Source organism: Hakea prostrata, chromosome 8 (genome assembly GCF_041222555.1).
Source record: "Hakea prostrata isolate BN-2017 chromosome 8, UWA_Hpros_2, whole genome shotgun sequence".
In the NCBI taxonomy this organism is placed as follows: domain Eukaryota; kingdom Viridiplantae; phylum Streptophyta; class Magnoliopsida; order Proteales; family Proteaceae; genus Hakea; species Hakea prostrata.
This window is the reverse complement of record NC_142607.1, coordinates 20,959,094-20,971,623: the sequence shown is the minus strand read 5'-3', so window position 1 is coordinate 20,971,623 and position 12,530 is coordinate 20,959,094. Positions and strand designations below refer to the sequence as shown.

At 38.3% G+C, this 12,530-nt stretch overlaps 1 protein-coding gene across 4 annotated transcripts in view; it reads right to left on the bottom strand.

The window, feature by feature from the left end:
• Nucleotides 1-9,923: 9,923 nt before the first annotated feature.
• Nucleotides 9,924-12,530, bottom strand: part of LOC149007410 (transcriptional corepressor LEUNIG-like) — a 43,351-nt gene continuing 40,744 nt past the window's right edge. For 2 of the 4 annotated variants that reach the window (XM_089165629.1, XM_089165631.1), the window contains exon 18: nucleotides 9,941-11,186. In XM_089165629.1, the coding sequence (XP_089021755.1) occupies nucleotides 11,043-11,186 (144 nt within the window). In that variant the 3' untranslated portion in view covers nucleotides 9,941-11,042. Of the gene's footprint in view, nucleotides 11,187-12,530 lie in introns of all 4 variants that reach the window. The other 2 variants (XM_089165634.1, XM_089165630.1) reach the window with 2 other exon arrangements.

Genomic DNA, 12,530 nt, shown 5'->3' with positions numbered 1-12,530 from the left:
CTATATTTATCATGAAGAATGTCATTAGGGAAGTAGGGTTGGTGATGATCTAGCTAGGTCCCCATTAAATGAAATCATTTCCTTATAAAATTAGATGTTGGGACAAAATTATACAAAATTTCATATTTTATGTAGGACTATGACAGCACATCAGCTGTGGAATTTAGTTATTTAGTAATTTATTTATTCATATAAGAAAGAACCTACCTCACATACACACCATTGTTTGTCTAAGCAAGATTCTTAATTTAACTGGAGCTTGGAATTGGTGAAATCAACCAATCATTAGACATTGATTTTGATTAATTGACACTAATTAATTCTACCAATCCATTCTATTCTAATTGCCCATCAATTCACAATTGATTCAACTATGATTTTGAATTAAAATTGATCGGGAATGACCTCGTGTCCTATCAGGTGTTTTAAGCCAGTCTTCTTTGCCTTCATCATAAAGGCTATGATGGTGAAAGATAATCATCTACATAAATAAAATCCAATATTAGGGTTGATTTGAAATTTTAAATTTAAAACCTTTAAGATGTTCCAACTACTAGTTGGGGGTCCAAAGCAACCCACAAATGGAAGATATACATTTGTGGGTTAGGGTTCTTAATTATGGAAAGTTAGGATTCAATCACGTGTAGTATTCAAATTTAAAGGTTAGGATACATCTCAATGAATGTCTTTGGATTAGAATATTACGTGTAGCAACCTCGAGGAGTGGCTTAGTTGGTAAAAAAATCAACACTTCCAAGTAGGAGGTCAGCAAGAATGAGACGACAATGGTCCGCATGCTAGCTTGTTAGGATCTTGGACTTGTGAATCATGTAAGGGCCAGGGGGAAAGCCTTTCCTTATTAACACCTACCTCCCATGAGTATGTAGTCATGGACTCATGGTGCTCGTAAGCTAGCCAGGCCAACCTCAATCTCCCACACCACCCAAACCACTCTACCCACCCCCAAAAAAAAAAAAAAAGAAGAAGAAGAAGAAGAAAGAATAGTACACGTGACTGAATTTTATAATTTATCAGGAGATTTCTTCAAAAAGAGGAGCCAAATACAGGATAAAGTCGGTCAACTAATGTTGAGAATGTAATTGTTGGGGGGGGGGGTATTTGTTAGAATCAGCCTAATTTCAAACCGCAGCCCAATAGGCGTTACGGCCGTGCACCTCGAGATCTAAAAGAATATCCCGAAGTTTTCAGGGGGGAATTCACCCCCTCTTTTGTTGGCAAGGACCCCCTCCCGGATCGGGGCAGTCAATCAGGAATGTGGTCATCGATCTCCAACTCAACCTCAGGTTCAGCCGCCTCATCCAACATGGAGGGCTCATTCAATCTCAGCTGATCAACATTGAAGACAGGGTGGCGGGCAGTTCTAGTTTGAACACATTCTCCCCGACCGTTTTGTTTCTCATCCTAGTCTTTCACGACACTTCAGGTTTACTTCTTTTATTAGGTCTCGTCTTCTCCGCTATGATCTTTCCAGTAAAAATTAGGAATAGTTCATTTTCGCAACAAAATGATTGAATCACCTAGATCGTAAATCAATTAAGGATCACAACATGAAAAGGCAAAAGGCAAAATATCTTTATCTTCTTGAGAAAAGATGCCATGCATCATGGAGAACATCATTTATGGAAATTGTTAACACGGTTCGCACATCAATACAATGTGTTATGCCAGGGGCACCAGAAGCTAAAATAGTTTAACTATGTATAAAAAAAGATTATAATACAAATATTTTAAAAGTACCAAAAAACAATATGATAAACCCTAACTTGAAAACCCCGTATCTCTTAAATGATTTCAAAAGACAACGATAAGGCATATAAATTATATTTCAAGAAGCAAATGAGTTATTATATACCAGTAGGTCTTTGGAAAAAAAATCTTTTGTTGTGCATTGTGCACAGCAATGCACATATATTCCAAATAATAGACTGAAATTTAAAACTTGATTTCAAATTTGGAAAGTCCAAAATAGTCTTGTAATTTCTTTGTTTTCTCGTCAATTATTTGGCATATATGTGCATTGTTGTGCACAACAGAGGATGTTTTTCCTAGGTCTTTACCCTCACACTCCCAACTGCTAGCATTGAACCCTAAGAGCAATACACAATGGAAGAAAAGAAGAGAAATTGAACATAGAGAAACGCAAGTTTTTGTGTGGGAAACCAAGGGGAAGAAAATCCACTACCGTCAACAATCTACTAATTTCAGTTGTCAAAAATAAATCACAAAGATTTATATCAAAACCCTGATTTAAAATATAATCAACACCATACATCTTTCAGGGTAATCTAGGCCATTGGATAATGATTATGAATGCAATTTGGGCTCTACGAGCTCCATTTCCCCATGTGGAGCCCTGTCAACCCCCGCAATCATGCAAAATTAGGCACAGATACATAATAGCTCCGACCAACAAAACAGCCCAAACCCTCTACTTCTATTACAGATCCCAAAAAACTTCTCTTTTTTTTTTTTTTTATGGGTGGTGGGGGGTAAATAAAGGATAATATTAAGTTCTCTAGAAAATCTAAAGGCATTGAAGGTAGTATCCACAAGAAAACGAGGTGGAACAGCTACCAAACCTATGAGAGATTAAACTTCTTTGAGCACCTAGCTTAGTAGTCTGCATGAGCATTGTTTACTCTATTGACATAAGAAAATATAAGACACTCAAACCTAATTTCAAGTTTCAAAATCTACAAAACCAATTGCCACTCAGCCAGTCTAAAGACTGGGCTTGCCCAAGTAAGGCATTAACGGCAGGCTTGCAATCTGAAGACACTTCAAACGGGTGATCTGAAGAAAAATATCTAACATAAGGAAATTTCTAATTGCTTCTAACTCTAAGGTAGAAGCTAAAAATCCTGCAGGGTGAACAACTTGGGCCGCAACAAAAGCTCCACCTAGGTCCCATAACACGCAGCCACAACCTCCCAAATGTAATGTGGAATCCCAAGCAACATCAATGAAGCATCTGTAATGATCCCCATAGGCCCCGTGCACAAGAGAATAATGATTCTATGGAGAAGCCGAATGTAGAAGTGATGGAGATGATGCTCAGATATGAGACATGATTGAGGATTAAATGTCACCTAACAAAGACGACTAAATCATTGAGTTAGGTAATGAAGGTAGAATACCCCTAAAAATGAAGGGGTTCCTATTCTTCCACACAACCCAACAAATTGCACTCCACATGGAGTGTACATGGTCAAGGTTACAAGAATTTTGGAACCTAGAAATAAATGAAATCCATCCAGTTATGAATGCTACCACCCACAAAGTCATAGGTTGAAGATGTATGCCCCACCACTAAAAAGAACACAAACAAAACACACTCACAACTATAAGGAGTTTAATGTAGTTCAGCAAAGTTGTCCATGCCCACCAAAGATAGGCTTCAATATTTCTTAAAAACCTCATCACTCTCACACCTTACAAAGCATCACCCTTTGCTTGCCTCTTCTTTCTAGCTTATCCCACAAAGACTATTTATAGGGAAACCAACCCTAATCCTCCTATATTTACGATTCTACTCGTGTACTAGTAATTGACCTAGAACCAATTCCAATTACAAATACAATCAAACTATAATTATATGGACTTAGAGAATACAAGACATCCCCAAACCCAACAATTTCTACCTTGGCTTGGATTTTGCAAACCACCTTAAAAAAAATTGTTGACTATAATTATGTCTCTCTATGTATCTGCCACACCTTACTGCATATAGCCCACATTCCTTTCAGGGATGTCTTTCCTAACCCCATCACCTAAACCAACATGGGACACACACCCCACTTAAGATATCCTATACATGACATGGCTCCACCTCTCCTATTGTTGCAGCCTTCTTCAACGAGATCACCATCACTCACCAAATCCCAAGCAAAAGTCATCCATTTCTTTCTATATTTACCCTTGTTTAGCTCCTAAAGAACTGCAAATTATGTTCATGCACTTGTACCTCTTGCCTAAGTTCAAATTGGAGCTCCACCTGTTTTAACACTCCCTGCAAGACTGGACATTTTATCAGATTTGTGCCCTTCTTACCCCCATTAACATAATCTTTGTATGAACTCACGATATCACTACCAACGGGGCAAAATGTGAAATCCCTCACAACCCTAACCCAGAAATCCATATTGTAGGTCCGAAGACCCGAAGTGAAGGAAGAAGACAGCTATGGGCTATCCAAATTGAACCCATTGGATCTGACTTGAAACTAATGGAAGTAGATGGAGATGATGTCAAGTTAGAGACCTTGTCTGATTTCAGAAGAAGATACAACTTGAATGATGACGGACTTGGTAGATGGGCCAAGAGTATGATGTTAACACAATTGGAAGGTCCAAAAAACTAGGCAAGACTCTTTTATAACTTGGAAGTTTTCAAACTCCCCACCACACCAGCATGTGAGCCCCCACCCCCGAGTGCCACTACCTCCATTACCAACTTCTTCATGAGGCTTCAAACGCAGGGGGAAAAGATTGTCTAGGCACCCCATAATTCTCCAAAGCTTCTCCTTTCTCATAATTCTCTCCATCGATTTGTTGTTCATAAATTGTTAAATATTTCTTCTGTATTTCAAAATTAAGGGGGAAAAACATGATTAGTTTTGACCAAGTTTGACTTATTTGACGAGTTACCAAGCTGCCTGAAACATGATTTCAGTCATTAAAAAGAACATCCTACCTTGCCATAGATTTGGGACCATGGTCCAACACAAACAATGTTGTAAACCCTTCTTTGAATCAACCAAAAAAACTGTGGTCAACCCAAACAGCAACCCAAGTACACATGCAAGCTTCTCAAGGAACGACTTTGAGGATCAATCACAACAATTATCATACACAAATTCTGAATGTCTTCTTGATATGTCTTGAGATGAATGGTTAGGTCTAGAGACTCTTGCGTCAAAAGCCATGGCAGATGACTGATTCTTTAATACAGTTTGACCAGTAAAGAGGTGAGTGGGATGGTTTTGTTGTATAGAGTTTTTATTGTATTTTTTGCAGTACACATCATTACTATTTTTTGTTGTTGATCATTTTCCATTGGATTGTGAATTTTTATTGATTATGTAGCTGTGGATAGTAGTGATGGTGCTGAGGTATGGAAGTTAGGACACTAGTTGAGTGGGCTAATATTGATTGTCTAATTCACTAGGAGTATATGTGGTATGAGACGCATACTGTCACTAAACCATTATGAGTTAATATATGCATATGGTTGAATGAGTATACATGATCTACGACCATTGCCAAAGGGTTAGAGTGTTAAATAACCCTCAAAACAATGCATTATTTGTTTAAAGCATCCCCTGCCTTACCTCTTCTCTTGGAGATTATTTCCACTCTCTCCCTTAAGGAAATAACTGCACCTGGTGAATATTTCACTTGGACCAATAAACAAAAACCTCCTAATCTAATCAAAGAGAGATTGGATTTGTGCTTCACATATCCGATTTGGAATGCTTCATTTCCCTATGCCCAGCTTCGTAGGTTGCCAAGTTTAGGCTCTGATCACAATCCAATCATGCTCTTGGGAAAAAATAATAACCTGCGAAGAGGGCGGAAACTATTTCATTTCCAAAATGCTTGGAATTTCCATCCGGAATTCCGGGAAACAGTAAACCGGGCTTGGGCTGGGGCTGGATTGGTTAATTTGGAAACCAAATTGGCCAATCTTTCTAGAATTCTTCAAGGTTGGAATCGGGAAGTATTCGGAAACATTGATAACATCTTCCATAATACTGCTGCCGAAATTGAGGCCCTCCAGGCACTTCATAACCCTCAGATTGAGAAGATGCGGGAAAAAAACAAAAAATATCATGTGGGCCCCCAATGCTGAAGAACTTTTCTGGCACCAAAAATCTAGATGCAAATACATCTTGGATGGGGATAGAAATACCAGGTTTTACCATCTCTCGTCTAAAATCAACATCCACAGAAACAAAATTGACTTTCTTCACATTGATGGGATCCCTGTAACCCAACCTGTTGAAATTGCAAAAGGGTTTGCTGACTTCATGCAAAATCTTTTTACCTCCTCAAACCCTCTCGAACTTGAATTTATTGAAAGTCTGTTTCCATCTATCAATGATTCAAACAACCTTACTGATATGTCTTCGATCCCACAACCCAATGAAATCAAACAAATTGTGTTCTCGTTGGGACCCCATAAAGCACCTGGAATGGATGGATTCAATGCTTTCTTCTTCCAACAACATTGGGGATTAGTTAAAGAAGAGGTCATTAAGTTTGTGACTGATTTTTTCTTGAATCCCAATCTCCCCCCTGGAAGAACAAATCATACTCTTTTATGCTTCATTCCCAAGAAAGACCAGCCGTTGACAGTTTCAGACTTTCGACCCATTAGCCTTTGTAATGTATCTTACAAGATCATTGCAAAATTGCTGGCAAGAAGGCTTAGACCAATATTGCCCAATGTTATCTCTCCGTGCCAAGCTGCTTTTGTCCCGAATCGCCAAATTTTGGCTAACATCATGATAGCACAAGAAATCTTCCACTTCATGGGAAAAACAAAGGCAAAGAATGGGTATGTGGCACTCAAATTGGATATGTCCAAGGCATATGACAGAGCGGAATGGGGGGTGATAACAAGAATTCTATCTTTTTGGGGTTTTGACCCCACTTGGATACAAATGATCCAGTCTCTTATTAGCTCTGCATCCTTTTCCATCAAGCTAAATGGAACTCCACATCACCACTTCAGGGCCTCCCGGGGATTGCGACAAGGATGCCCTCTCAGTCCTTACCTATTCCTAATAATCATGGAAGTTCTATCCAGACTATTAACAGAATATAGGAATCTGAATTTATTTCAAGGAATTAAAGTGGCTAGAAGGGCCCCAGAAATTTCTCATCTCTTTTTTGCAGATGATACTTTCCTTTTTTGCAGAGCGGAAAAGGAAGATCTACTTGCACTCAAAGCGGCAATGGAACTTTTCTCTGACATTACAGGACAAGAGATCAATTTACAAAAAAAGTGGAGCCTACTTCAGTAGAAATGTGCCGGTGGAAAAAAAGCGAGCACTTTTAACCATCATGGGAATAGGCGAAATGAAAAAAGATGCAGTGTATCTCGGCACAAACCTATTCCATGGAAGATCAAAGGTTAAAAATCTACATTTCATTCTTGATAGAATGACAAGGAAACTCTCCTTGTGGAAAGCATCCAATCTCTCTTTTGCAGGTAGGGAAGTTCTAATCAAATTGGTCCTCCAACCACAGTCCATCTACCACATGCAGTGCTTCAAATTTCCCAATAGTCTTTGCTCAAAAATTGATTCTCTCTGCCAAAGATTCTGGTTAGGAAACCCAACAAAAAAAAAAGGGGCCTCACACTAATATCTTGGGATAGATGTTGTAGACCAAAGGAAGAAGGAGGATTGGGTTTCAAAAGGATAGCCAGCATCAATGAAGCACTTCTGCTCAAACAAGGGTGGAGACTTCTAGTTGAAAAAGATTCAATGTGGGCCCAGCTTTTAAAGGCAAGATATTTTCCAAATACATCTCTTTTTCATCCAAAAACAAAAAAAAAAAGGGGGATCATGGACATGGAATAGCATTTGTGCTATTATACCCAACTCGTGAGAAGACAGGTGCGAAATGGGAAAGACACTTCATTCTGGTTTGATCCTTGGATACCATCCACCACAAATCATTTGGTAGGTGATCCATCCTTAGGCCCCTGGCAGAACAAATCGACAGTTGAAGATGTGGTCAAGTCCATACAATTCAGAAACAAGGAGTGTTCCAACATTCTTGCTTTACATTCTAATCTAATGCTGACAACAAGAACAGGACTCCTGGATCTCGTTGGTATCCCCAAATGGCACATTCACAACAAAAAGAGCAGGAGATGTGGTAAGAAGAACAAACCAAACCACCAATTTTGTGGGGAGTACAAGGTGGTGGAAATTCCATTGGAAACTACCCATACATCCCAAGTTTAAGTCCTTCTTCTGGAGGCTACTGAACAAAGGATTACCCCTAGCTGCATCATTATACCCTTCGATAAGTTCTTCACCACTATGCAAATTCTGCTCTCAAGGCAATGAAACATATTGGCATTTGTTTATCTCCTGCAAATGGACCAAAAGATTATGGGCGGCAGGACTCCTGGGTCTCGAACCAGAAAATCTCATGGCCTAGTCTGATTCTATTCTTCAACTGTGTGAAACCATGATCACTCATTGGGGGATGGATAACACAACACAAAGATGGACTATTTCAGTGTTTAGCATTACTTGTTATTTTATCTGGAAGGAACGAAATATTTCTTTCTTTGAGGCAAAGAAATCAAATCTAGATATGGTACTCAATCCATAAATAGATGGGTGGGGGAACTCCAACTTAATTCATCTTGGCCAAATCAACTTGAAGACACAGAACGGAGCTTGGAGTGGTCTACTAAAAATATCAACATATGCATATGTGAAAACATTAAAGAAATCCACTTACCAATTTTAATTTGTGCAGGGGTTCATAAACCAGGGATAGAAACAGTGGCATGGAGCGTTGGGATCATATGGAATGGAACAATACATTATCTAAATAAAGGTATCATCAGCAAGGGAACAAGGGCAGAAGCGATAATTGGTGGAATTCTTGATGGCATCAGATTTGCAGATCAAAAGGAAATCACACTACATGAAATTTGGTGCAATGATGAAGAACTCAACAATTTAACTCCAGGATGGAAGAACTTTAAATGGCCCTTAAATATTATTTCCATGTTGATTGATCTAAATAATTGTATTAAGACCCAACTTACCATGTTTAAATCCCCAACCCTCTTGGAAACATTCTCTATCATAGCTAGCTTAGCAGACATGGACTGCCCCATGAATGTATGCTGTAAGTGGGTTGTCAAGTGATGACTTAAACGATTTATAGGGTGACTACATTACGCCTTATTATACTTAAGAGAGGTTAGATCTAAATTCTCTCTGAACTATTGTAGTAGCACCATCTCAAACGAAACTTGAGAGGGTCTGCTAGATTCTATCTTCTAATAAATAAATAAATTATTCATTGCCATGGGTTATGCGGTTTGATTACCTGTGGAAATGAATGTCCATCCCCTTCATATTTTATTGTTACATTATTATATAGGAAAGTCCATAGTGTAGTTCCGACAAAACCCCCCCCCGCCGAAAAAGCCAAAAAAAGGTCGTTTAAGTGTGCAATTTGGTCTTGATGTCCCAAACCCCAACCGGACCAATATCAGGTCTATTTCTGACCATCCATTTCCTTTGCAGATGTGTGCCATGTGTTCCAGCATCAAATCAAATGGGTGAAATCCATTTATCAGTCACATCAATCAACTGACTGATGCGACTAATAGATGAATTTTACCCATTTGATGTGATACTGGGACACATGGCACACATCTGCAAGGAAATGGATGGTCCATTTCTCACAAGAAAATAGACCTGATAAATTTCCAACCCCAACCTAGTCCACCCACCAAGACCCTGGCCTAAAAATCTAACCCTAATAGTGGGTCAATTCTGGGTATTTTAGTCCTAAATTAAGTTAAATGGTTGAAGATTAACTTGAACTGGCTTGGTCTTTACATGGTCTTAACTTGAACTGGCTTGGTCCTACCATCATGTAAGATATTCATGATAAATGTATAAGACAAAATAAAATCAATATTTCGTGGTTAAAATCACGCTCGAAGTTGAGAGTTTGCCTTGACCCAACCCAACTAGGACCTCTAGGGTCAGGTTTAGAGCCATAAGAAGCCCAACCCAATCCAACCCTGCAGCTAGTTACGTTTCATTGGCATTTTCTTCACTAAGCTTATGCAAGAAAAGCTACTTTCTAACATTGGAAGAATAAGTATAACTAGCAAGGAGATAGAGGTAAATAACCTTTTAGTACGCATTTGACGAGTCTGCTGATGAACACTATAGCTTTCTCAAATTTAATTATCTAATAGATACTCGGAAGGTAATTCATTATTTGGTTTTGACATCAGCAAATGCAAGCACCTTGAATTGAACTTTGCTGCTGCCAATAATGATAAATGCTGTCTCCTATATACTATTTAACATTTGATACCTATGTTGCGGATTATTAATTATCTTGCGACCCAAAAAACTAAAAAAGGGATAAATAATTGTCCTTCAGGCTTCAACTGAGGGTGTTAATTGGCAAGGACATGTTGGCATGAACATGATGACATGTCCTTTGTCAGCCTCGTTAGAATACAATAAGAGAGACAAAAGCAAAATACCATTATTTATTGGTTGGAGACTCGTGCATTTATTTTGATAACATTTACAGAATAATCAGAGTCCATAACTAATAAATTATGAAATTACAAAAATATATCCAGCAAGGTGCTTAATCACCATCAGATCAAACAAACAGTCAGATAAGAGAATCTTAACATTATCTACACTTAATTAGTTTAAAGACAGATTTGAATTTACCTAAACGCATACGGATGTAGATTTCGATTATCCATTTACAACCCTAATTAGTTTAGTACAAACAAGTTCCCATAAAGAAAGAGTTCAACACAAGAATACCGATCCAAGGATTTAACAGGCAAAATACATCAAACTGCTGTAGTAAAACATCCCCAACAGATTTGAAACCAAAATAAGAAAAATTGAATAACAATTCATTAAAGGATTAGTTTGAAATTAATCAATCCACAACATAGAAGCATATACATTACAAAACCAAGAAAATATTTCCAAAAGACATGCATATGAAGTGCATTCCCCCTCGTAATCATATAACAGGCTTACACTACTACAATACAAGAAAGTGGAGATGAAGATGGTTAGTACCTTGTAAAAGACTCTCTTCTAATGTTAGCTGGGGTTTGTGGGACTAAAAAAGAAGATGCATGGACAAGGTCTAGCAACCCTTTTCCCTGCTAGACCCACTGAAATAATAAACAAACACTAAGCATCAGACATGGAAGACCTAAAATTCACAAGCTGCAGCAGTTTACACGTCATGGCACTAAACGGATCACTTCCAGAGCTTGATAAACTTGTCATGACTAGCAGAAGCCACCAAACCAGTCGTGTTCGACACCGCTAAGGCAGCTATCAGACCTTCATGAGCAGCCAGAGTCATGGTCTTGTTCTCAGCCATGTTCCAAAGTTCAAGAGACTGTAGAAAATAACCCAAAATTGATACAATGTCAATCAACAAACTCTGTGGAGCACCATCAACTGCATTAACTTCTATTCAGAGACCTGAACCATTTAGGAATCACGGTATCCAAACAACCATTACGTAATTGAGACATCAAAGTAATGGGTATTTGCTTCTATATAAATCAAGAAAAGTAAAATCCACCTGTTCTCTTTTTCTTTGTCCCTTCACTTTTTTTGAAAGGAAATGGTTAAACATAGTAAATAACAGGGATGGTAATCGGAAACAAAGGAAAAAACCTAAAATTGTACCCATTCAAGCTTTGCTTCCATTCAGTAATATCAAGGGTTCACGATAACCTATTTTAATTAATTAAAAGAAAACTCCTTGGCTGCAATTCATACCAAATTGGCAAGAAATACACTACCTGAACCCAACAACCCTTTGTTGAATTATGGCCTAAAATAATAGGCGAATGTGACTCCCAAATTGTAATGTGGACCTAACACTAGATGAGTTTTTTCCTGAACCAAACCTAACAAGGGTAAATTCTCGACAATGGGTAGAGCATGACAGCCCTGCACAATAAAGGAGAAGAGAAAAAGATTAATGGGAGACTACCATATCATGTGTTTCACACCATACTAGTAACCAACCAAACACAGAAGCATGAAAAACGTAATCCCCCCCCCCCCACCTTTTTTTTTCCTCCTAACAAGGCTCAATGTTCTAAATTTTGCCATCTTGGTGGATGGGCGAAACGAAATCGAAAAGTTTCAGGTGAAATCTCAGAGAGAGGTTCCATTTCTTGTGAGAATTCAGGTGAAATCTCGCCTATAAAAGGCAGTTTCATTTCGAGACTTCTCTCATTGGGACAAAATTTCGAGCAAGCTTCTCTCTCATTCTCGAGTGATTCTTGCATTGTTTGAGTCAATCTTCGACATCTACTAATTAGTTCTTGTGTAGTTCATGTCGGCAAATGCATGGATCTAGCTGCATTTCACTCAGATCTTGGAGTTTTTCATCTCAGAGGTAACCATTCATTCATATAGTGTAATGGTATACACTTGTACTGCTTTAACCATGTACTACTGAGTATTGACTACTGACTTCTACACTTGTACTTGATTACTTCTACATTGAATTTTAGTTGTCTTTTTTTCTTGCATAATGATCTTAATGCTCTCTTGCATCATATGCATATTTAGATTGGTTAAAATTCATGCTCCAGACTACGAATTTCGCCCACATACAGCCACACATGTCAATCAAGAACACCACTTAGGGTAGATTTTGGTAAAAATAACTCTCCCAATATGTTTATTTGGTCTCAAATTAGGCTGGACACCAAAAACCAAG